The sequence below is a fragment of the Chelonia mydas genome, chromosome 3 (assembly GCF_015237465.2).
Source record: "Chelonia mydas isolate rCheMyd1 chromosome 3, rCheMyd1.pri.v2, whole genome shotgun sequence".
Taxonomy (NCBI): Eukaryota; Metazoa; Chordata; order Testudines; family Cheloniidae; genus Chelonia; species Chelonia mydas.
The window spans coordinates 82816349-82843667 of NC_057851.1; the positions used below are offsets into that span (position 1 = coordinate 82816349).

At 44.1% G+C, this 27319-nt stretch overlaps 1 protein-coding gene across 1 annotated transcript in view; it reads right to left on the reverse strand.

Moving 5' to 3' along the window:
* Window positions 1-27319, reverse strand: part of REV3L (REV3 like, DNA directed polymerase zeta catalytic subunit) — a 247979-nt gene that overhangs the window by 130071 nt on the left and 90589 nt on the right. The window contains 2 exon segments of the mRNA XM_037894643.2: window positions 1255-1329; window positions 11341-11530. Of these exon segments, the coding sequence (XP_037750571.1) occupies window positions 1255-1329; window positions 11341-11530 (265 nt within the window).

Consider the following 27319-nt stretch of genomic DNA (forward strand, 5'->3'; position numbering starts at 1 on the left):
CCTTCATCCCTCAACCACCATTCCAGAATACATGCGTCCATGCTGATGACGGGTTCTGCTTGATAACGATCCAAAGCAGTGCAGCTGCACGTCTATTTTCATATTCTGAGTCAGATGCCACCAGCAGAATGTTGATTTTCTTTTTTGGTGGTTTGGGTTCTGTAGTTCCCACACTGGATTGTTGCTCTTTTAAAACTTCTGAAAGCATGCTCCACATCTCATCCCTCTCAGATTTTGGAAGGCACTTCAGATTCTTAAACCTTGGGTCAAGTACTGTAGCTATTTTTAGAAATCTCACATTGGTACCTTCTTTGCATTTTGTCAAATCTGCAGTGAAAGCGTTCTTAAAATGAACGTGTGCTGGGTCATCATCCAAGACTGCCATAACATGAAATATATGGCAGAATGCGGGTAAAACAGAGAAGGAGACATACAATTCTCCTCCAAGGAGTTCAGTCACAAATTTAATTAATGCATTTTTTTTTTAACGAGCATCATCAGCATGGAAGCATGTCCTCTGAAATGGTGGCCGAAGCATGAAGGGGCATATGAATGTTTAGGATCTCTGGCACATAAATACCTTGCAACGCCAGCTACAGAAGTGCCATGTGAACACTTGTTCTCACTTTCAGGTGACATTGTAAATAAGAAGTGGGCAGCATTATCTCCTGTAAATGTAAACAAACTTGTTTGTCTTAGCCATTGGCTAAACAAGAAGTAGGACTGAATGGACTTGTAGGCTCTAAAGTTTTACACTGTTTTGTTTTTGAGTGCAGTTATGTAACAAAAGAAAATCGACATTTGTAAGTTGCACTTTCATGACAAAGAGATGACACTACAGTACTTGTATTTTTCAATTCTCTTCATACAATTTCTTTTGTTTATCATTTTTACAATGCAAATATTTGTAATAAAAATAATATAAAATGAGCACTGTATATTTTGTATTCTGTGTTGTAATTAAATCAATATATTTGAAAATGTAGAAAAACATCCAAAATATTTAATAAATTTCAATTGGTATTTTATTGTTTAACAGTGCAATTAAAACTGCGATTAATTTTTTAATCAGGATTAATTTTTTTAATAGCATGAGTTAACTGTGATTAATTGACAGCCCTACTAATATTGTTGTTGTTTTAAATGTACATATTTCTTCCAAATGAAAATACATGGAATAGTCATCTCACTTCCCTTTCTGGTTCAGAAGACACAGTGAAAGCTGTTGAGAGTTCTATTTTATTATAGCCTTACCTTTTCACCATTGAAGGATTGTAAAGATAGATCTTCATAAACTCTCTCTCCTTTTCATGATAACCATAAAAAGGCCTGGAGAGCAAACAAACAAACAAACAAAGATTACTGATTATATTGTAGCAATATTTACACTTAAATTTCTTTCTCTAGTTTATGTTTACCTTTCTCCACTCTCGAAGATATGTTGGGCATTACACATCCGGTGTTTTAGTCACAATTTATATATATTTATTTATACTTCCCAAACTAAACAAAATCTTAGTTAATTTAGAAGCTCAAGTGCAAACTACACCAAAGCAATTACTAAAAATTTGGGAAATTTCTAGTTAATATAATATTTGCACGCAGGACAATAAAAAGCCATGAGTCCTATTACCCCATAAACCATTATAATCCAGATGCACTCATCATCTCAATATCATCTTTCAGTTCCAATGCACAGTCATCCTTAAGGATATATCCAATTCCTCAAAATCTTAATTCCAATCTAATATTTTCGATAGGTACTAATGAACATCATAGGTTTCTAAACTGAAAGTATGTTGGTCTGTAAAGTATCGGATTCTTGCTGAGGTCAGAGTTTGGGTGTGTGAGGAGGGGGAATTAAGGACATAAAAAAGAAGTGGCAGAAGGGCCATCCATATCCTGACTCCATACTGTCCCAAGCAGAAATTTCAATCCAACAATCTTGGTCAGGTGGGTCAACCTAGGAATCCTGCTCAGTTTGGCCACAGGAGAGAGAAGCTGCCCGCTTTGGTTCTGAAGCACTTTGGATGGCAACTGTCTCCTCCTTCCTGCTTGTTGGGGAAGGGAGAAAGAGAAACACTGGGAGCCAGACTATGGGCTTTTTTGTTGTTTTGATTGTGGGGAGGTTGGACAAGGAGCCCAAGTAAGATGGAAGACTGAGAATGGATGAGGAGCCCAATGGTGGGGTTGAGAAGGATGAGGAGAAGATTAGGATGAGAAGCCGCAAGAGGGAAAATGGGACTGGGAGCCAGGGTGTGCAGGGGAAGACTGGGACTTTGAAAATAGCCCAGGGCTGGTTGAGCAAGGGATATTGGGAGTAGGTGAAGAGTCTGGGATGGAAGACTGGGACTGGCTGAGCGATGGGACAGGGGCAGGGAGACGAGGCTAGACAGGGAGAAGCTAGATGAGACAGGGGTAGAAAGGATTGTTGGCACAACAGCGTGCTACTTTCCAGAACCTAACATTGAACACAAGATTCCATAGTCTCAACATTCCTTTGCTATTAGCAAATAGCTGTGAAACCCACTGGAGAAGTGAATCTCTCTATCCCCTGTCATATATGACCCACATAAAAAATGCTAACCTACTACTTCTGTCTGTTACTCTGTTAGCTCAAGTGGCAGAGGTCTGTGGGGTGGTTCTAAAGATTCCAATCCTGTTCATGACCCATGTGCATGTCAACATGATGCCACGTGATGGATTTTTCAGTTTCCTTTTTTTAAAACCTAGAAAATTACATATAACATTAAAAGAACATTAAGATTGCAAAGCTAAGCACTGAGAAATTAGGAAATGCCTGAATTAAGATTACCTGTGGACTCTTTATTTGGCCCTATTGTGTGTATGCATTATGATACAGTTTTAGTTGCACAATCACATTCTATTTTTCTCTACAGCACTCCTGTCTCATTCAGTGCACAGAATGGATCATGCTCAGAGGATGAATTAGAGTTGTGTAGTGAAGGAGGCTGCTCTCTGTAGGACCTCTGCCTCACTTGTTGCAGAAATTGGGAAAGGTGTGTAATGAATGAGGAAGGGGGCTGCTGGAAGAGAAAGGATGGACCCCTGGTTAAAGAAGTTGAATGCCACCATTAGAGAACTGGATTCTACTCCTGCCTCTATTACAGTTATTGTGATGCTAAGCAAGTCACAACTTTGTAAGTGGCCACTAACTGTGTATTCCTCATTTTCTGGATGCTCAACTTGTGACTCTGGGGCCTGATTTGCAGGAGTCCTCAGCACTCACAACTTCAACTTAAGTCAATGAAGCTGTAAGTGCTTACCTTAGACCTTAGTCCATCCCATGCTTTGCTGAACATTGGGCTACCCACATTTGCCATCCTTGCTTGTCAACTGCCCTTCTCTGCAAATCTTCCCATTTCATGTTGAGGTGCTTGTTGTTGTTCAGAACTGTTCATTTCCATGTTATTCGCAGTCTTCTTCTCTTTCTTCTTGCGCTTTCTGGCCTCGACTCAAGGGCGGTATTTGGTAAGTGTTCTTTTTCCATTCTCAGCACATGTCCCAGCCACTGATTTCTTCTTTTGTAGATTATTTGTGAGAGGATATCTTGTCCAGTAATTTTTCTGACTTCATTTGTCTTCCTATCTCTACAGGTTATTCTCAATATTCTTCTCAGACATTTGTGATGAAATGCATCCAGTTTTGCACATCTTTCTTGGTAAACTGCCATGTCTCACTGCTATATGTTGTGATGACAAGATATGTTCTGCAAGATAACAATTGCTTTGTGCACATTCAGCTAATACCCTAAGAGAACATGATTCAAAAAAAAAAAAAAAAAAAAAAAAAAGCCCACCATCCACACACCTTCAGTTGTCACCTACCACCCCACATTGGAACCCATATGGGGTACCGAACAACTACAATCCCATGCTTGATGGGGACCACGTCCTGAAATAAATCTTTTCCAAACCACCTCTTCTGGTCTAAAAACAACCTCCCAACCTTATCATCAGAAGCAAGCTCCCCACAGACCAGAACATTTCAACTCAAACAGTACCAGACCTTGCCAGAACAACAGATGCTACTCCAGGGGGAATTCTGCAACTCTGTGCATGTGAAGAATTCATGTCTGGTGCAGAATTTATTTTTCCTGCAGAAAATACATTCTACCCAAGAAGTGCTGCAGTTCTACCTTTCACCCACCAAAGGCCACTGTGGTACCAGAACAGCCAGCAGCTGGCTGTTTTGATCATAGCATCCTGTCCGTGGATCCAGGTTAGGACAGACAGAGCGGGGCACATGGTGCTGCTGGGGGGGAGGGGGCAGGTTACAGACTGGGGTTCAGAAGGGTTAGTGGGGGAGGGGGGGACAGGATGGGGCGCGGGCTCAGGAGTCAGTGGAGTGATAGCATTGAGCCAGGGGCTGAATGGGAGAAGTGCTGCAGTGCCACATGGAGACAGGGGGCGGGAGGGATTCAGGACCACATGGAAACAGGGGGCTGCAGGGACACATGGGGAAGAGGGGCAGATGTGCCTGACTGAATGGGAAAGACTTGGGGTCAGCTAAAATTGTCTTGGGCAGTAGGGGCTATCTCAATGACCATAGCTTTGTCCTTTTTGATCTTGGGTAAAATCCTGGAGATCAGGGGAATTGGTGCAAAGGCATACATCCAAACCACCGAAGAAGAAAGGAAGCACACTCACACTTCCTCTAGAGGAAAAGTCCTTGCACTTAGTGTTGTCCCACATGGCAAAGAAGTCTAATGGTGGGAGTTCCCAACTGGTGAAATATTAGGTCTAGAATGGATTTCTGCTTTTGTGGCTGGTTACCACATTCTTACTCAGGAAGTCCACCAGGTTTGTGCTGCTCCCTAGTAGATGCAGAGCTATCTGATTCATTCCATGCTGGCACCATTCCCAGAAGCGGATTGCCTTTAAAAAAAAGGTGGGGGGGGGGGAGGGATGATCAAATGATTCTCTGCTTGTTTCTGTAGTGTGTCACCAACATTTTGCCCATCAGAATCTACACCACAGCATTTTGGAGGACAGGTAGGAAAGCCATGCAAGGCAGTGTGATGGTTTTCAGCTCCAAGATGTTCATGTAGTTTTAGATCATCCTAAAACAACAAACCTTGCATATGAAAGTGATTCAAGTAGACATCCCATCATGTCCCAGATGTGTCTGTAACTAGCACCACTGCTGAGGAAGGGACCGAGAAGGGTTGTCCTTTTCTTATGTTCATTGGATATAACCACACTCGTGTTCCAACAGGATATGAGGCAGGACCGTGTCTTGTTTGCTCACAAGATGTCTTGATAGAGAACAGACTTTCTCAGTCAGCACTGCAGAGGCCATAGGCAAAGTCTGTCAAGCAGCGTCACATATGTACATGTGATCATATTGCCAAGGCCGCGGAGCCCCTGACACATACATACAGTTGTCGTCAATCTTCTCCACAAGTTGTATGCTAGAGAACTGAAGAGACTGGAACTGGTCCTCTGGCAGCAAACCTTTTGCCAGACTAGAGTTGAACCATGCTCCTATGAATTTTACTGTCTGTGTAGTACAAGACACAACTTCTTGGTTCACCAGGAGTCCCAACTGGGAGAACAGGTAGAAGAAGAAATCCAGAGCTGCTTTGGTCTCATCCTGGAACTGGCCTCTGATCAGCCAGTTGCCTAGGTAAAGCAAATATGGATTCCTTATTTCCTCTGCGCGCTATGGCCAGACATTTAGTAAACACTCTCAGTGCTGTAGGAAGTCCAAAGGGTAGAACACTCTATTGATAATGGCTGGGACCCACTGTGAATCTTCGGTATTTCTTGTGGGCTTGATGTGGTGAAGTGGAAGCACACCTTCTGCAAGTCTAGAGCCGTGAGCCAGTCTTGAGCTTGGAATGATAGGACGATGGAGGCAAGCATTACCATCCTGAACCTGAGACAGTGCATATGTGTGTGTTGAATCTTCTCAGGTCTAGGGTAGGATGAAGACCTCTTTTAGTCTTTGGAACAAGGAAACACTGCAGTAGAAGCCTCTTTCCCTATATTCCTGGGGAACTTCCTCTATGGCTCCTGGACAAAGCAATGAAGCCATTTCTGTTTGTAACAGACACTTGTTAGAGGGGTCCCTGAAAAGGGACAGTGAAAAGGGGTGCATATGTGATAGCCACAGATAATGATCTCCAGCACCTATCTGCCTGCTGTTACAGCAGACCACGCCTGGTGGTATGGGGCAAAGCAGCTTCCAAAAGTCATTCTCTGTGGACTGGTTCCTGTACAGGCTTTGACCGTCCCATCAAATTTTCTGATGGAGCGTCACGGCAAAATGTGGGGCCAAAGGCAAGGAGGGTTGATGCCACTTGTTCTACCCTGGGTATTTCCTGGCCTGATCCTCCATCTGCCTGGGGTAAGATGGGGTATGTGGTCTCTGCTAGTGCAATGATTGAGGGTGGTACACCATTTGATAGGATGGGGGAGTGCAAATTCCCAGTGAGTGTTAAGGCTGGGAATTTTTCAGTACATGTAGGATGCTATCAGTCAGTTTGATGAACAGCTCCAAGCCCTCCAAAGTAAAGTCCTTAGTCGTGGCTTGTTAGTTGGGAGGGATACTCGAGGCTTGAAGCCATGCATGGTCACCACAATGATCATAGACCTGGCCACATTGTCAAAGGCATCCATTACTGCCTGTAGAACTGTTTTGGCCACAAGTTGGCTTTCTTTTATAACACTTTCAGCTAACCTCTGATTTTGTGAGAGAGCTAAGCCAGGAATGGTCTCATTCTGTCCCATGTTAAAAAATCGTATTTGGCCAGCAATGCCTGGGAGTTAGCTACCCTCCACTGGAGCAAGACCAGCGTGTATGCCTTTCTTCCAAAAAGATCTACGCATTTGGGACCCTTATCCTTAGGTGTGTTTTTGGTGGGCTTTGACTTCTCTTGGACACTCCAGGGAGCCAAGGTTGGGGTGGGTGGGTAATAGTTCTTGAACTTCCAGTGGGTACCTTGTTACAGGGAATTCATGTTTTAGTGGCTGACATTTGCCACAAGACTTTTGCCAGATCTAGGAGGCCTTCATTTATGAGAAGAGCAATTCCGGCTGGACCAATGGCCAACAAAATATCAAACAGCCTGTGAGACTTCACAGAGGTGAGTGAAGTCTCAGTCTTCACGGTGTCTGTGATATCCACCAGGAGCTCCTGGAAGTCTTTGAAATTGTGCAGTGCCGGTATTGGTGCCAAAGCTATTGCCTTATCTGGGAACAAGGAGTCGTCATCTTTGGGCAGTGAGAAGAGTCATTCAATTCTGAATTTCCTTCCTCTTTGTATTCTGGTAACTGAGGTTTTGCTAAGTAAAGCCATAGAGAGAGGAGACCTCCTTTTCTTCTGAGATGGTGGGAACTACATCCTAGAGGCCCGGGAAGGTAGGCGCCAATAACTCTAGTGTCACTAGGGCATTCTGTATGGTTATGGAGGACTGGTGAATTGTTGGATGGACCAATATTAGAGTCCTGGTGTGCCTATGGTTGAGGTCTGTAGAGATATTCCAGGAAAAAGGTATGTCCTGGGGATGGTGAAGAGGAATCCACCTGAATCACGGGTGGCACCAACTGGTAAAGCTCTATCAGTACCCAGGACTGTGTCAGTGCTGCTGCATATCTCAGTACCTAGCATTGCTCCAGAGCACTCTGAGTCTGTGTTGTTGGGGATGGAGTCAAAATTACCGGGGCTACTTCCAGTACCAGAAGAGCCTGCTGTGCAGCAGTCTGCTCCATTCTTCTAGTCTCTATGTCATACTTGGACATACCAGCTTGTCTCCCAAAGTTTTTCTATATCCCTCTTTATGGGAGGACACAGAGCTCCTCGTTGAGCTCCTGCCCCCATACTAGATCCAACGCTAACTCTCATAGATTGCTCCTGCAGATAGAATTTCAGCCTCATATCCCTCTATTTGTGTGTTCTTAGAAAGCAGAGGCAGACCGAGCACCTGCTGGGATGTGACTCTCCCAGGCAGAATATCTTCTGTGCCCATCTTTCAGTGGAATCAGTTCACTGCAGGACAGAAAAGGTTTTCCTGTGGGTTTTGAGTCCACCATATTTTAAGTTTCTGTACTGGGGGACGGTTTTTGTACTTGGCTTGAAAAGTAAATAAAAGAATGAAAGTCAATCTGAAATATCTCAGAAGATTTTAAGAAGGTTTCTTGAGAAGTTTAGCCTGAACTAAAGTCCAGTGAGTCAGAAACTAGCTAGGTTCCATCTCACCACAGGTAGTAAGAGGGAACTGAGGGTGGGTTGTGGCTGCCCTATCCTTTATGTCCTTATATGTGAACACAAAGAGGCACAGGATACATGCATGGCCCCAATGGACATCGCTATTCAAAAGCTCTGGTCTCAGGCATATGAGGTGCATCTACTCCTTAGAGCGAGATCCACAATAACACACACTCAAAGAACTAGTGGATTGTTCTTTGTTTCAGACAGGCAACCAGTATATACAGTCAGTGTTCAAAGATTATCCTTCCTTTAGCTCTGACTCTGCCTGCTTGTCTCTTCCATATTTTGAAACTTAGGCAGTAAATATTTCTCTTAATTGTCCTTCCTACAGCAGGGAAAGCATGCAAGAACATCTGCAGGGCTTAGATTTGAGAAGGTAAAATCACAGAGCTTTCAGCACCTAAAGTATCTACCATTTGCATTCAGAACCTGATTTGAAGTTATAACAAAAGAGCTGCCAAGCTGCTAAAGAGAGGGATATGGGATCTGTTACTCTCTCCCTGCAGCTTTCTAGCTGTGTTGCAGGATGGAGGAGGAGGAAGAAGACAGAAGGGTTGTCTTCACTATGCTACTCTGCTTAGTTTTTAATTTTGGTTCCTCCTCTCCAGTGAATAGCTCCAGTGCTTGTCTTCTGCTGCTAATCATATCTTTTACAAGAAACCACAGATAGGAAAGGATCAGATTAATAAAGTAACTCTTCACTTAACGTCCTCCCGCTTATTGTTGTTTCAGTTACGTCGCTGCTCAGTTAGGGAACATGCTCATTTAAAGTTGTGCAATGCTCCCTTATAATGTCCTTTGGCTGCCTGCTCTATACACTGCATGTCAGATTTTGTGGAAGAGCAGCGACTTTACAAGGGAGCACTGCACAAATTCCTCTTCTCCGCCTCCTCCTCCCTCCCAGCGCTTAGGACTTTCTGGGAGGGAGGGGCAGGAGCAAGGAAGCACTGCATCTCTACTCGTCCCCCCTCCCTCCCAGAAAGTCCTAAGCCTGCCAAACAGCTGTTTGGAGGTGCTTAGGACTTTTTCGGAGCAGGGAAGGAGCAGGGATGCAGAGTGCTCCGGAGAGGAGGTGGAGTGGGGGTAGGAAGAGGTGGGCCTGGAGTGGAGTGGGGATGGGAAGAAGAGGGCCTGGAGCATCCCCCAGCAAAGTCAGCTCCTGTTCCTCTCTGGGTAAGCTGCCACTGCTGCTGCGAAAGTGCTTCCTAGTGTCCTGGCCTGCAGCAGGCTCTGCCTGTGTGGGGTAAGCCAGGGGCACTTCCCAACCACAGTACAGTACAGTACCGTACAGTATATAATGCCTTTTGTCTGGCCCCAAAAAATTTCCTTGGAACCTAACCCCCCGCATTTACAGTAAAGCTTATGGGAAAATTGGATTCGTTTAACATACTTTCACTTACAGTTGCATTTTTCAGGAACATAACTACAACGTTAAGTGAGGAGTTACTGTAGTCTCACTGCTGCTCAAGTTTCTCATAGCAACCGTGAAAGCCAATAATACAGTGATCAGATTTCGTTCTGCTGCAGCCTGTCAGCTCTGAGCAATAACACAGGCTCTGTCTGCAGTCTTCAGAAGGAACGACTGCAATGGTTCATGCTGGGAAGGTTATCTTGATAAGTATAATTGCTATGAACTAGGGATTGCCAAAAGTGCACCCTACTGGCTGGCTAGGCCAGGCCAGGCCAGCGTTGAACACCCTTTTTTCTAGATGAAAACAGATTTTGCAGAAATTGCGTATGGTCATCCAGAAGAGCTTCTTGTTCATCATGGATGAGTAAATTTTTCAATCCCTGGTTATGAGAGTCAAGTAAATAGTGAATAAGAGAATCCTTAAATGTTAACATCTGGTAATAATATTCCTAACAATTCCTGGAACAGCAAAAACACACACTAAATAAGAAGTAAGCAAACAGTGTTGTCCTGGGCCATACGTGCATGTCCCAGGGGCCTGTTTCAAGGCTTGGACCATTTACAGTGTCAAGCGACCAAGCATCACATGATAATAGAGTGATATTTCCTATAAGAGGGAGCCTGTGCAGTCTGAGGGGGAGAAACCTGCAGGATTGCCCCTGCATGAGACCCATTGTCAGAGGGGTCGGGGGAAGCGGCTCTCCATACCAACCGGGCTGTAGCAACCTGACATAAAGGACAAAAACACACCAGAGTTCTGCATGGATACAAAACTTGTATCTGCATCTGATCTGCAATCCGCAAACATGGTCCACAGATATCCACAGATGTGCAGGGCTCTAGATATAAAATTTGGATCCATATCCATCCATGATCCACAAACATGGTCAGTGGATATAAAGCAGATATCCACACATTTGCAGGGCTTGACAAAAAATCAGGAGACCTAAGAGGAAGAGGTTTTCTTTAGGAAACACCAAGTAGCAGGACCTAGGTTTTGGTAAGGAACTACTGAAATCAGCTCATGGTTGAAGGAACTGTAGAGTCTGGAAAATACTGGCTTTTATTTACAGTAGAACCTCAGAGTTACAAACATCAGAGTTACGAACTGACAGGTCAACCACAGACCTCATTTAGAACCGGAAGTACGCAATTAGGCAGCAGCAGAGACCAAAAAAAAAAAAGCAAATATGGTACAATACTGTGTTAAAATAAACTACTAAATAATAAAGGGAAAGTTTTAAAAATTTTTGACAAATTGTTTCTGTGCTTGTTTCACTTAAATTAAGATGGTTAAAGGCAGCAAATACAGTACAGTACTGTGTTAAACACAGTACTAAAAAAATAAATGAAAAGCAGCTGTATTAAGTCAATGTTCAGTTGTAAACTTTGAAAGAACCATAACGTTTTGTTCAGTTATGAACATTTTAGAGTTACAAATAACTTCCATTCCTCAGGTGTGTGTAACTAAGAGGTTCTACTGTATGTTGACATTAAACTGTTATTTTACTACAGTTATGTTATTTTAATAAACCAGACCCCAAGAAGGGGTGGTGTTAGATGTATATAAGCATGTGTAGTTACTGGTGAGTTCAAGGACAAACTGAGGCAGTGGACCTCCCAGTACCAAACCAGGTATGCTGACCCTTCTACATAAACAAAACTAACAATAACATAATGTAAGTCATACTTACATTCCAGATACTAATGATACTTTGAACACATGTTGAACAGTAGAAGATGGATTGCCTAAAGCCACATTGAGTGCTCGGTCAATGCTGAACGCCACCTGACGAAGATAGTGTTCTGACTGCTTCCCATAACCATCGTATGGCACATAGAGATAAGGAAAGATACCATGTAAATGGAGACAAGTCTTCTGACCTAGAAAGAAAAAGAAAGTCAAGCTGAGCAGCTTTTTCATGTAATAACAGATGTAAAAATATTCTGTACAGTCATCCAACTAACATGAATATAAAATCCACATATTTGAGTTACCAGGTGTCCCAAGTGGAACCAAAGCTATCTGCCTGCCTAATAATCAATAAACAGGATACCTTCTGCTTAAAAAAATAACTTACCAACTGTAAATAAAGGGGCTTTTTGAAAAATATTTAACTATCAATTGAACATTCTCCTCTACAGTATTGTGCAGCAAGGTAAGATTTCTCAAATGAAGAAGAGAGGCACAAAAAGGCCCAGGGCAAATAAGATAATATTCTTTCTTGAGGGATTATTTTCCAGGAAGGACTCAGGAAAGCTAAAAATAAATTCTCATATTGACGGTCTCTAAACTTGGTATTTAATTTTTTCCAAAACTGCTAGAAAATGTTCTATTGCACTTGATGCAAAGAAAAAAGACAGCAATACAACCATAAGATGATAAATATCCTATATACATTTCACAATATTAACCAATTAACAAAAGAAAATCAATCATGGTACTGCCAGTAACATGAGGAATGTATTTCTACAGAGATATTTTCACACATATCAAAAAATCTATTGAAAACTCTATTTAAATACTCCAGATTTGTGTTCCAAAAATATAAGAATTTTCATTAAGATCAGCATAATTAATAAATTCATATAACTGATCACTACAGTTGCTTCTGAAAGCTTTGAAAACAAAAACACTGAGCCTTGTTGAAATCTGTAAAAATCCATCTTTTCCTCAAATAATTCAAAGATCTGCATGATAAAACATTCCCATTTGAGAACCTATAAATCAGCATCAGATTATAAAGTTTTGAAACTTATTCTACAGATTTGAGATCTGAAAAAATTAAATCCTGTGTCTTATATCTAACTTTTTTCTTTTTTATATTTTTTAAGATCTCCATCAGTTATTTATAATATTGTAATTAAAAATCAAGATTCTAGAAGCCTGTGTATTTGCCCACTCCTTTGTTGTAAAACAGAACAATCAATAGATAAACTAAAAGCCCTCCATATTTTCAACACAGACTAACTTTTCAACCCAATACTAGCCCTGGCGTGGTAGCAACAGAATCATATCCCTGTTCTCCTTCTAAATCTCACACACAGAGGTTGGAGGCCTTAAATTTATTCTTCAGAGTCTTCGACCTGTGACATAACAGTATTATCATGAATTAAAGTGCTAGACATAAAACTATTCACTTCAGTTTAATTTGATTCTGATCTTTAATTAATTGACCCTTTTCAATTTGTTCCATAGATGTCTCTAATTTTGGAATTCTTGATCATATAAATTAAAAAAATAAAAATCGGATGCTAAACGGATGTAAAACAGTCAGTGTAATGACATCTCCAGGACATGCTGAGGAATCAGAGCTCAAAACAGAGAAGAAGCCAGATCTATGTTAGGGGAAATCATCATTACTGTGAGACACCTCCATCATTTCTGCTAATAGTAGGCTGGATATACTCATACAACTACTGCGGTTGCTTTGACTTCTCAGGTGACCTACATTTTCTTGATCCCATGTATTAAATAGCCTATAAATCAGCCGTTCTCAAGCGGGGATCTGCAAGCCCCTGGCGCCCACCACCACCACCTAGGCTGAAGCCAGGAAGCGCAGGGCTGAAGCCCTAATCCCTGGCATGACGCTCCCCCGGCATCTACTGTGGGGCTGAAGCCAGGAGCCCCAAGCCCTGGTGCTCCCTGTGGGGCAGAAGCCCTGAGCCCATGGGCAGAGTTGGGAACATGGAGGGCATTGCCCCTGCCCCCAAACTGCAGCACAAGAAAACGGCAGTCCCGGGGGCAGCTCCACACCTCCCCCCATCTCCTCTCCCTGCCCCCTGCCCAGGTCGGAGGCGGGAAGCTGCAGCAGTGCGGGACAGCTGCTGTTCTGGCTGGTGCCATGGAGCAGGCAGCAGCATTGTTCCCTCTTCTCCTGCTGGTGCCCCAGGTTGAAGCTGCTCCTCTGATCCCAACCCCCTTTGCTCCCACAGAGGCAGCCAGTAAGAGCCCCCTGGGTGGGGAGACCAGGCTCCGTGGCTGGCAGACCCCTCCTGGGAAAAGGGACCGCAGGGGAGTCATAACAGCACACAGCCCCTAATACCTCTCTCCCTGCACCCTGAGCTACCCCCTGCCTACACACAGCCCCTAGCCATCCCCTCCCTGCACCCTTAACTACCCTCCTGCCTGCATACAGCCCCTAGCTAGCCTCCTTTCTGCACCCTGACCTGTTTTCAAACTTTTAGAGCTAAGCCCCCCACCTTTGAGTTATAATTTTTGGTTGCATGCCCCCGCCCGCCAACCCAGACAGGCTGGGTGGCCTGCTGAGGTGAATCACGGGGTGCAGGTGGCGCTCCCTCCCTGGACCCTACCATGCAGAGATGGCTCGAGCCCCACTGGCCCCTGCCCCCCCAAACTAGAAATCAAACTACACCTATGCCCAAGGCCCCTTCCCCAAGGTTCCCCCCACCCACCCATGGGCCCTGGAGTTTTTATAGCATGTCGAGGTGGGCCTCACAGAGAAAAAGACTGAGAACCCCTGCTATAAATGGCTCTACTTTTGCTAACAGGCTGCTATGTTCTATTCCAAAAGAAATTATAGTAACTCCTCACTTAATGTTGTAGTTATGTTCCTGAAAAATACCACTTTAAGTGAAAGTATGTTAAACAAATCCAATTTTCCCATAAGCTTTACTGTAAATGCGGGGGGTTAGGTTCCAAGGAAATTTTTGGGGGGCAGACAAAAGGCATTATATACTGTACAGTACAGGACTGTACTGTATTGTGGTTGGGAAGTGCCCCTGGCTTACCCCACACAGGCACAGCCCGCTGCAGGCAAGGACACTAGGAAGCACCTTTGCAGCAGCAGTGGCAGCTTACCCAGAGAAGAACAGGAGTCGACTTTGCTGGGGGATGCTCCAGGCCCGCCTCTTCCCATCCCCACTCCACTCCAGGCCCACCTCTTTCCACCCCCCCTCCACCTCATCTCTGGAGCACGCTGCATCCCCACCCCGAAAAAGTCCTTAAGCACCGCCATACAGCTGTTTGGCAGGCTTAGGACTTTCTGGGAGGGAGGGGGGACAAGTGGAGACGCAGTGCTTCCTCACTCCTGCCCCTCCCTCCCAGAAAGTTCTAAGCACCGCCAAGCAACCGTTTGGCGGTGGGGGAAGCGCTGGGAGGGAGGAGGAGGCGGAGAAGAGGAACTTGTGCAATGCTCCCTTGTAAAGTTGCTGCTCTTCCACAAAATCTTACATGCAGTGTACAGAGCAGGCAGCCAAACGATGTTATAAGGGAGCATTGCACAACTTTAAACGAGCATGTTCCCTAATTGAGCAGCGATGTAACTTTGAAACAACGTTAAGCGGGAGGATGTTAAGTGAGGAGTTACTGTAGCTATAACAACTCAGAAAGAGATATTACCTAACACTGCCTTTCTTATGTATGTTGTGTCAGGGAAGATCAAGTGTGCAATTCCCATATCTTAGTCTCTCTCTTCTCAAACTTTCTTTCATTTCCTATCATATAGGGACATGGCAACAGTGATTTGCATCCTCCATTATGCAATGTTCCATCTTGAACTAACAGTCCCCCATAGTTCCACAGGACTACAACTTGCAATTACAACTAGAGCACCTTTATTTTTAATACACAACTTGCTCATATTTATTTCTAACTGAATAGAAGGAATTACTGTTTTTATTCAGTAAATGGCAAATCTTTCTAATCTGCTTCATTCCCTCCCCAAATAAGTCGTGTGTTGTAACTGCTGCCTGCTAACATCACTAGTTTGGCGACTGCAAGTGGAAAATGTTTCAAGAATTCAGACAGTTAACTAATCGCTTTCAATAAGCCAGAACCACTTCATTGTTAGTCCATGCAGTTACATTATTTTGATGTTTCATTTAAACTACAATAGAGTATGATCTACGTGAAATATAAAGTAGTACTGGAGGTAAGGTTTGCCCAATTTACCTGATACATAACTAACTACTTTACCGCTTAATGTAAGTGGGAGTGGTGCTGGTGGTGGGGGAGAGAGACAGTTAAGAAAGGAAGCCATCCAAGTTAAACAATAACAAGGAGAAATATTTACTTGTTCTGACAACAGATCTCTACTTCTCCACAGCAGAATACTATAACATGAGCATAGAAGATCTCTGCCAGTGTACCTTTACATTGTTTTGGAGGTATCACTACTGTGGTAAGAAGTAAATTCAGTCCCTGTGTGCCCATTCATAGATGTTTACCTACCTATTGAGATTGCTAATAAAGATTTAAATTAAGTTTAGTTGTGATGTCAGCTTTGAAGTGTACATTCATTAGGAAATGGATGTATACCAATTATTTGTTTAACAATCTTCTCAGCAGCCATCAGGTAACAACTTTGGGAAACTACTGAACTGCACTGGATTTGAATCTATGACCTTCAGGTGAAAAACTATCTTCTTAATGATTTTTTTAAAATTTACATTAATATGATTAGCTCCACAGTTCAAGAATTGTTTTTATGCTGTCAACACATTTATTAAATCAAAGCAAATGCAATACAGAACAGATTAAGTTACATAATGAAGAACATCAGCTATATACATACATATTCAAGGACTACATTCTGTTGTTACATTGGTGTAACCCTGAGGATCTCCTTTGTAGCAACAGAGCAAAATTGTAACTCTGAGCAGAATTTTGCACACTACGTAAATATGCAGTGCCTAGATACCACTGTGATTTTTATGCAAAGTACTCAGATATAAGATGTTCTACCATAGGACTACAGCAAGATAATACTCAAAAGCAATAAGTAAAACCGACATATATTTTATCAGTATTACAATGAAGGGTCTCAATCCCTGGCTCTGGTCAAGATGTGCTCACAGTACATGAGGTGGTGGGGGCAATGCCACTGATCTTTAGGAATGCCAGGAGACAGTTTGGCCCTCAGCTTAATTATTATTTGTATCATTGTAATACCTAGGAGCCCTAAGTCATAGACCTGGACTCCATTGTGCTATATGCTCCCTGTCCCAAACAGCTTACAACCTAAACTCATTGCTCCAGCTTTTCCACAGGTCAGCAAATGAGCACCCAGGGCACTTGTTCCATCAACTGGGAAATGCTTCCTGAAGACATATCATTGATATACCCTGTACATGGGATTTTTCCCATGCTGGGATACTTTATTGACTTTATAGATTGATGCAGAGATTTTGTTTAATATTTTCATCTATATTTAATTCTGCCCATCCTGGAAAACTGAACATTTTAAAAAAAGAGGATGTGTTTAACTTCTGCTTTATATATAATGTGCTTATTAGTAGTAGTACCACCACAGCAGTGGAAATAGAAAGTAAGGAATCTTTTAAGTGGAAAAACTCACTGCTCTCCATTTTGGGGTAGAGGTAATTATTAACACAATTGGGGATGCTGCTCATCTATGTGGTTGTAGCTGACCTAGGTTTCAGAAAGTGGTAAAATACATGAGATTATTTTCACTTGATAGGATAGATCTGCTAACGCTCTCTGGCAATATTACTGAATATTTTTGAATGCATAAAAGTTATATATTTTCTGAATGAAGAAAATGTAGTTTTGATGTAATATACCTATGACTTCTGAAAAGCATTTGACTTGATAATGCACATTTTAATTAAAAACAATACAAAATTGACATGGCACAGACAAAATGGATTAAAAACTGGCTAACTATTAATGGGGAATCATCACTGAGTGAGTGTGGTTCTGATGGGGTCCTGCAAGGATTGGCTCTTGGCCCTTACACTGTTCGAAATTATCAGTGTCCTGGAAGAAAACAAACACAACCTAGGAGATAACAAAGGTATAATAGCAAGAACCAATGGCTGGAAGTTGAAGATATTCTATTTAGACTAGAAATATGGCATAAATTTTAAAACAGTGAAGGTAATTAACCATTGGAAAACGGTTACCTACTTTTCATAACTATGTTCTTTGAGATGTGTTGTTCATGTCCATTCCAAGTAGGCGTGTGCGCGCAACGTGCATAGTCACCAGAAGGTTTTTCTCCATTGGGTCGGCTCTGGAGCTCCCTGGAATCACGCCTTCATGGCAGTGTATATAGGTCCCTGCTGACCCGCCGCCTCTTCAGTTCCTTCTTGCCGGATACTCCAACAGAGGGAAGGCAGGTGGCTCTTGGAATGTACATGAGCAACACATCTTGAAGAACCACCATTATGAAAGGTAGGTAATGTTTTTTTCTTCTTTGAGTGATTGCTCATGGGAGTCACTTACTTGGAATCGACAAGTAGTCCCTAGGAGGAAGGGTCAGAGTTCACCGAGTCGCAGACTGTAGCACCGCTCTGCCAAATGCAGCATCGTCTCTAGCCTGCTGTATGATGACATAGTGCAACAAAAAGGTGTGAACAGATGACCACGTCACCACCCTGCAGATATCTTGAATAGGAACCTGGGCCAGGAACGCTGCAGACGAAGCTTGCGCTTTATGGAGTGCGCCATTAATGCTGGGGCCAGTATCTTTGCTAGATCGTAGCACTCCCTGATATAGGCTGTTATCTATTAAGAGATCCTTTGGGACGACACCGGGAGCCCCTTCATCCACTCAGCCATTGCAATAAAGAGCTGTGTCGATTTTGGAGATGGCTTTGTCCGCTCAATGTAAAAAGCTAACACTCATCTGATATCCAGGGAATGGAGCATCCATTCCCAGTTATTAGCATGTGGCTTAGGGAAAAACACTGGAAGAAAAGTGTCCTGATTCATGTGAAATTGCGAGACTACCTTTGGGAGGAAAGCTGGGTGCGCCCACAACAGCACCTTGTCTTTATAGAACACAATGTAAGGTGGCTTGGATGTCAGAACCTTGAGCTCAGAAACCCTCCTGGCTGACGTTATAGCCACTAGGAATGCCACCTTCCAAGAAAGGGGGTTCCAAAGGAGAGAGCATGTTGCTAGAGGCTCAAATGGAGGGCCCATCAGCCTCGAGAGCAGCAGGTTGAGATCCCATGAGGGAATCAGCTGCCTTACTTGTGGGTACAGTCTATTTAGCCCTTTGAGGAAGTTGCCAGCCTCAACCCTCAGGGGTTAGCGAATACTGACCGTCCAGCTGAGCTGGGATGGAAAGCCGAAAGAGCGGCCAGGTGCACCTTTATCAATGATACCACTAGACCCTGCTGTTTTAGGTGAAGTAAACAGTCTAGAATGAAGGGAATTGATGATTGCAACAGAGGAGTGCCCTTCTGCAGAGACCAAATCAAAAACCTCTTCCTCTTCCAAGGAAGGAGAAAGGCGTCTGCAAGCGAGCCCGGACTGTGATTCAGGAAGGAGAAGAATTGCTGACACTTCCTGTTGCTCCATGTTGCAAACACGTCTATTTGGGGAAATCCCAACCTTTGGAAAATGTTGATCGTGACATCCGGGCAGAGAAACCACTCGTGGCCATGAAAGGACCTGCTAAGGTTATTGGCCAGTTCATTCTGTGAGCCTGGAAGGTATGATGCCCCCAAATGTATTGAGTGGACGATGCAGAAGTTCCACAGCTTGAGGGCTTCCTAACACAGGGGAGAGGAGTGAGCACCACACTGTCTGTTTATATAGAACATCGGTGTGGTATTTTCTGTCAATACCGATACCCATCTGCCCTGTGGATGGGTTTGGAACGTCTGGCAAGCGAGGCACACCGCACGCAGCTTCCTAATGTTGATGTGCAGTGAAAATTCTGCCTGGGACCAAAGACCTTGAGTCCTGAGTATTCCTAGGTGCACTCCCCCATCCCATCACTGACACATCTGTGATTAGGGACAGCGATGGCTGAGCTCTGGAAAAGGGTACTTCCACACACACTGCTTGCGGGTTGAGCCACCACTGGAGGGACTCGAGGACATGAGGAGTGAGTGTGACCAGTCTGTCTAGGTGGTCTTGGTTTGGCCTGTATACACAGGCTAGCCAAACCTAAAGGGGACAGAACCGCAGCCTAGCATGGTGTACCACATACATGCAAGCAGCCATATGCATGAGTAGTCTCAGGCAATTCCATGCCGTAGCAATGGGGAATCTTCTCAGATCCTCTATGATGGTGCTCATGGCAAGAAAGCAAGATTCCGGGACGAATGCACTGGCCTGACTGGAGTCCAGGAGGGCTCTGATAAACTCTATCCTTTGCGTGAGGGTTATGGTTGACTTCGCCATGTTCAGAATGAGGCCAAGCCTGTGGACCATCATCTGCTTCAGGCTCACGTGGTCCTCCAATTGGCCCAAGAGCGGCCCTTGATTAGCCAGTCATCTAGGAACAGAAATACTTGCACTTGCTGCTTCCATAGGAAGTCTGCCATGACTGCCATGCACTTGGTGAACACTTGAGGGGCCGCTGAGAGGCTGAAGGGAAGGACCATGAACTGATAGTGGATGTTGCTGACCACGAATCAGAGGAACCATCTGTGGAACGGGATTATGGACACTTGAAAGTACGTGTTCTTCAAGTCAAAGGTAGTGTACCACTCCCCCAGATCTAGGGAGAGAATGATGGAAGCCAGGGAGACCATGGAGAACTTTAGCTTCTTCACCAATCTGTTTAGGTTTTGTAGGTCTAAAATAGGCCTGGGCCCACCCTTGGCCTTGATGATTAGGCAATCACGGGACTAGAACCCCCTGCCCCTGAACTAGAAGTTGCTCCTGAGAGGGATGGGGAGGATGGGTGGGAAGGCGGGAGGAAACAGAATTGGAGAGAATATCCCAATTGGAAATGGGATGACACTAAACTGGGAGGAGTGGTAGATATGCTGGAGGGTAGGGACAGAATACAGAGGAACCTAGACAAATTAGAGGATTGGGCCAAAAGAAATCTGATGAGGTTCAACAAGGACAAGTGCACAGTCCTGCACTTAGGACGGAAGAATCCCTGATACAGACTAGGGAACGTGTGGCTAGCCAGCAGTTCTGCAGAAAAGGACGTAGGGGTTACAGTGGAAGAGAAGCTGGATATGAATCAACAGTGTGCTCTTGTTTCCAAGAAGGCTAACGACATTTTGGGCTGTATAAGTAGGGGCACTGCCAGCAGATCGAGAGACATGATCATTCCCCTCTATTCGGCATTGGTAAGGCCTGATCTGGAGTACGGTGTCCAGTTTTAGGTCCCACACTACAAGGATGTGGAAAAATTGGAAAGTGTCCAGCAGAGGGCAACAAAAATGATTATGGGACAGGAACACATGATTTATGAGTAGAGGCTGAGTGAACTGGGATTGTTTAGTCTGCAGAAGAGAAGAATGAGGGGGGATTTGATAGCTGCTTTCAACTACCTGAAAGGGGGTTCCAAAGAGGATGGATCTAGACTGTTCTCAGTGGTAGCAGATGACAGAACTAGGAGTAATGGTCTCAAGTTGCAGTGGGGTAGGTTTAGGTTGGATATTAGGAAAAACTTTTTCACTAGGAGGGTGGTGAAGCACTGGAACGTGTTAGCTAGGGAGGTGGTAGAATCACCTTCCTTTGAGGTTTTTAAGGTCAGGCTTGACAAAGCCCTAGCTGGGATGATCTAGTTGGGGATTGGTCCTGCTTTGAGCATGGGGTTGGACTAGATGACCTCCTGAGGTCCCTTCCAACCCTGATATTCTATGATTTTATGTAAAGCCTCCGCTCAATCCAGCAGAATGCGATTGTAAGATTTGTAACTTTTCAGTCATTTCTAGTATGATCATTAAGTTCTGTAACCTTTTGCTAACTTTGTAACTTTAGTTATTGTTAGCATAGCCTTTTAAGCTTTGTAACTCTTGCAAGCTTTGTAACCTTTTCAGTTACCACTTTTATAAACCTCAAACCTTTGCAATACCCCATCAAGCAATCAGAGAGAGTGTAAACAAGGGAGTGTGTGTGGGACTGGGCGGAGAGGAACTGCAAGGAGAATGGATCATGGAGCCAGGAGTGTCTGATGTAATCTGCCCTGAGAAGGCAATCATGGGGTGCTGTAAAGAAAAGAAGAACCTGGTATGCATGAAAAGAACAAGGCCTGGGAATGCTTCTCGGTGATGGACACAAAAAGGAAACTCAGTGTACGTGACAGGAGCTGCCCTGTTCCAGCACAAGGAAGAAGGCATACACACAAGCCCCCGGCTTCTTGACCTGCTCACTGGCTCGGCTCCGTGACTGCAGATGGACACACCAGGTCTACTATGCTTCGGCTTCCTCTGCTGCCTCCAGTAACTCTTCGCCTGTGTGAGTGTGTGGGTACACGAGGGTATGAATGCGATGAATGTGTGCGTGCATGAATAAGCCTCATCCCTTTTCTGTTTGATCCAACAGCAGCATTTAATAAAAACAATATAAGTGTAACCCTGGGTTGGTTTCTAGGGAAACTGAGGCAACACTACCATGTCAAGACCCATCGATCTGAGGTTATTTGAATCCAGGCACAGCAGAAATGGGATAGACGATTCACAAAGGGAGGGAAAGGATCTGGGATTTGAACTGGTGTTCAGGCACACCTTCAAAAGTTTGGCTTAGAGGCTCAGGGCTGCTTTGCTGCACCCTGGTCTTGACCAGAGGAGGTCTGAGAGGGCCTCCTCCTCTTACTCCTGCCCTGCTTCCTGTTACAGTCCTGCCTCGAAGGAGCTGAGTAGAAGCAAGAGAAGGTTTGCGGTTTGAATGGCTTTCTCTAGGGGAGTGGAGTATGCAGCCATATGGACTTAAGGGTTTCCCCCGAGTCCTTCAAGGCTATGGAGCCTACTGTCTGTTTGCTCTGAAGAGAGTCCTGAACAGTCAAAAGGCAAGTCCTGGATGGTGTTTTGGACTTCATGCGGGAGTACCAAGACTTGAAGCCATGAGCTGCATCTCATGGCTATTGTGGTTGTCATAGTCCGAGTAGCTGAGTCCGCCGAGTCCAGGGATGCTTGTAAGGAGGCCCTTGAGACTACCTTGCCCTCCTCCAGGACAGCCACAAATTCAGAGTGGGAGTCTGCCAGTAGCAGTTCCTGGAACTTGGACAATGTGTTCCAGGAACTGTAGCGATAGTGGCTCAGCACCTCCTGCTGGTTGGCTATGCAAAGCTGGAGCCCCCGGTAGAATACACCTTTCTACCAAAGAGATCCAGCTTCTTCACCTCTTTAGACTTAGGAGTCAGCCTCTTTTGTCCCTGTCTCTCTCTCTAGTTGGCCGCCTTGGCTGTCCCTGTTTCTGGTTGGCTGCCTCCACCACCAGAGTACCCAGTTGAGGGTGGGTAAACAGGTTCTCATACTCACTGGATGGCACAAAATATTTCCACTCTTCCCCTTTCGCGTGGGGGGAGGGAGGGAAGAGAGGTGAGTGTTTGCCATAGCACCTTAGTGGTGTTCTGGATAGCTTTAATGAGGGGCAAAGGGCTTTCAGGGACCAGAACATCCACCATAGGGTCCGTCTCCTCTGAGACCTCCTCCACCTTCATGTTGGGATTTTGAGCCACCCTTCTGAGCAGCTCCTGTTGTGCCCTGGTGTCCATGGCAGGCAGTGTGGTGGAAGTGCCCACCACCGCTTCAACCGGGGATGATGAGGACGATGCCCGCGAGGGCAACAGGTCTTCCTGCCCCTCTGTTTTGCAGGGATCCCCCTGTGTCAAGACACCTGGTGCGGTGCTAGGGGTGGTGCTGGTTCCCATGCCAGTGCCCACCTCAGTACAAGTCCTGGTGCCAGGACCCGCATCAGTCTTGGTGCCAACCCACATGCCAATCTCCTGCCCTCTCAGAGGTTTCCCGGGCCACTGAAGTCACTGATGAAAGGGATCTGGACCTCTGAAGTCACTGATGAAAGGAACCTGCACCTCTGAAAGGGATCTGGACCCCAGCCACACCCTGAAGAAGGGACTATTGTCTACTGATTTCCTGTTCCCAGATTCTGAAGATCAAAGGCCCAAGCTGTACACATGAAAGACTAACCCATTTATGGGTATGCTTGTTCTAAGCTGAAGCTGTTATGAACATGTAAACACAGAAAAACCCTTTGACGGGATGTCACTGTTAAGGGCAACTGTACCTGTATTTTCCCCTTAGTGATTCAGCAAGGGAACTCACTCCCAGGTTTTTGGCTCCCTAGGTGTTGACTCTCTTCAGTGGAGACCCGCATCCTTCTCCCTCCTGACCAAGGTATTTCCACGCTGAACATTTCCCTACCTTCACTGTGTTATTCCCAGAAAAAGACATCTGCCTAAATAGGCCTTCTTGCTTTCGGTCTTCAGAGAATAATCGCAGTAACAGCCAACAGTTATAAGTTACCACACTGTTCTTTCTAAGCAAGTATATTTTATTCTTAAGGTAAAAGCACTACAGAGAAAACATTTTTAAAAATAAAATAAAACCTACATGCATGCTAATAACGGACATCACACCTCTTCCCCCACCATATCCACAAGGGTTCTTGGTCAATGTAGGTCCTTCCAACGCTGCCTCAAGTACTGGGGCCCTCTGTGGACCAGAGATATTGTCTATTTACTGCATCAGAACAAAGCCACTGAGTCAGCTTAAACTCAGGCTATTTATTCAGAAGTCTTTTCTTTGTCTGTTAGTCACTGGACAATCCAAACTGGGTCTCTCAGCTTTCTCCTGTAACAGCAGACAAAGAATCCCCCATCTCAGGGCAACGCTTCAAAGGCTGACTCCGTAGGTGTGGGTTTGCAATCCCTTACTCCCCAGTACTTCCTAGGAATTCCACTTCATACATGTTATCCCAAAAGATCAATCATGCCTGGTACACTATTCAGCATAGTCTTTTGAAGTTCACATTATCTTACACAGATCTCATTAAACTTTAACCCACAACAGTACACAAACGTGCATTTTCAATACAATGGACCCCAAACGTATTAAACATAATTCAATAAGGTTTAACTTAATTCCATAATGTTTGCCTAGGATATTGCAGGATATTGTCATATCTGTCACATGGGGTTTGAAGGACTAACTCCTACCAGAGTCCCTGCTGGATTTATGGGGAAGGAGGTGATCTCTAGTAAGCTTGTTAGTGTGTAGGTTCTTTTATTGGTTTTAATGTGTTCTCTGTAATGCTTTCCATCTTAAGGATAACAGTGCTTGCTTAGAAAGAGCTGTGTGGTAACTCATAACTGGGAAATTATGTTATTTAAAACCTCTAAAGAGGGAGAGCTAAGTGCAGAGGCTGGCCTGTTTAGGCAGTCTGGCTTGCTTGGAGTAACACTGTGTAGGCAGGGAACTGTGCAGCCTGGGAAAATATCTCATTTGGGCGGGAGATGTGGATCTCTACCCAAGAGAGGTGATGGCTGAGGGGCTTGGAGCTTAGCATGGGTGTACTTAGTTGTCTAAACTTTCATAGTGACTCTTTTGTTTCCATGTATATTAACATTCATACAGGGTTGATACGTTAGTATGCACTGTTTTATTTAGCCAAACACCTAATAAGACTTTAAACAAAAGAAAACAAAACCAAAGTTATCACTAAAACTAGGTCCAAATAAGAATTTCGGGAAACATGTGTTTTTCAGATTCATGTAATAAATCCAGTTGATGTTTATTAGCTGTAGCCAAAAGGAAAGCTACAGCCTTTAAAATGAAAACTATTTTCATTTTAAGTCAGTTTTTGCAGGAATGGCGACGTACGCAGTTTTTTTTTTAGGACTTTGACAACCATAAAAACAAAGTTTAAAAATAAAATGGAAAAACTATCTTGAATGAGAACAAAATTATGTTCTCCACACTGTGATGTTTATATATATATATATATATATATATATATATATATATATATATATATATAAAAACAGAGTAAACTAGGCTATACTTAAAAAAAAAAAAAAAGACGAAGAGACACCATTATAATCTAAACTCACTTTTAAAAAGCTTTCCATTTTCACCACAAATTATATAGATTGTTAGCTAAATATAAAACCACCCAATATTACTACTCGTAATGAAACCTATGAACTGGTATATTTACTTCAACTGCAACTATTTATCAATGAACATAATTTCTCAGTCAAAAATGCCACTTTATAAATCAAACAAACTTTTCTCACATAAAAGTTCACCTCTTTATACACCTTTCACATCCCCCTTCATACTCAGATGCAAAATTCCAAATGAATGAATATTTAAACTGTTTACCAGTAGGGAAATCATATGAAATATACATACTGACTTGCATTATTCTATTTCAATAAAAGAAAGTTTAAGTTACTGCTCATCTAAGGGAATTATTTGTCTAACTGCTGACAGCATACATGGGCCTTATGGAACTATTTGCTTTTAGACTAATTAATCCTAACTAGGACAAGTTGGGAATTTTCTGACAGAACAGCGTTTTCTTGGAAAATGCCAATTCGTCGAACCCAAAATGTTTTGTGGAAACATATTGGGTTTGACAGATATTTGATGAACCACAGGCAGGGGGCTCATAGCTTCTAGGCTCCCTTCCCTGGAGGGTTCTTGGGGCTTCCAGCTGTGAAGCTGGGAGCCTGAAAGCTGTCCACAGCTCTGAAGCAGCCCTGCCATTCAGACTGCCTGTGGCCAGATTCCCCTACTCCCAAAAACTGGTAAGCCACCTGTTGTGAAAGTTTTGCAGGGTGGAGAGCCAGCTGGCTCTGGAGTCCAGAAGCCCTGAGCTCCCAAACCTTGCTGTCCTGGAGCGCAGACCAGCTACTGAATGAAATTGATATGATTCTTGTCAGTTTTTCTGCTGATATTGTGTGGTAGGCAGCGGTGAAACTGACAACATTATCTCAATTTCATTCAACAGGTGCCAGGTTTCCAAAGGAGCACTTTTTGTTTCGGAAATACCATGTGTTGATGTTTCTGAAACTAAAGTTTTGGGGTGTTGTTTTTTGTTTTAAATTTTCAGGTCAGAGGATTTTCCAAAAATGTGGTTTTGGTCTGAATCTGAACAAAATCAAATTTTAAAATATCTAAGTTTCCCACAAACCAGAAATTCTGAGTTTTGGCCAGCTCTAGTCCTCACTTGTATGTGTACCATTGTATTTAGCTACTCTCAGTCAGAAAACTTAATTTTTATTTGTAACTCATGTTACTGCATCTCTGATCCAACCAGTCTTGGAATGTTGAGCCATTTGCTTTTATCTGCTTTCATCAGACAAGAGATAAGTCAGTGGTCCCCAAACTGAGGGGCACAAAGGAACATTTGGGAGGGCACATGGTGAGACCCAGGCCAGCACCCATGTGGGGGAGGGCAGGAAAGGAGCGCCCTCATCCCTGCTCCACCCTCAGCCATAGCACAGCTCCAGCCCCAGCCGCAGCTTCACTACGCCCCCTGCCCAACTCCCCCCCACCCCAAGCTCCTCTGCCGAGCCAATTGTACAGTAACATGGTGGGGGCGGGGGGCAGACAGATTCCATTACTGGTAAGGAGGGGGGCAACAGGAAAACTGTGGGCACCACTGAGATAAGCAGTAGTATTATATTGCACCAAGCATTTTGGTAATGAGTACTCTGGACCCCAAACTGGAGTGTGGTGTGTCTGCTTTTCATTGTAGCGCTGGCAGATTCTAGCTCTGAAGCTGGCATTGTAGCCATAGCGGACCATATGGGGAATCCACTGGTGGAATAAAGCTGAGATAGAGGCTCCCAAGCCACCCCGGCTCCCTGATGCCTGTGTAAGGGGCATGCCCAGGCTTCCCTACATCCAGCTGACCTGTGGCTGACAAACTAGTTTCTTGGAGCCATTGGCTACTCTGAGTGATTCAAGGGGACCATCCAGCACACAGTTGGCACAGGACTGAGGGAGCACAAAGACTAT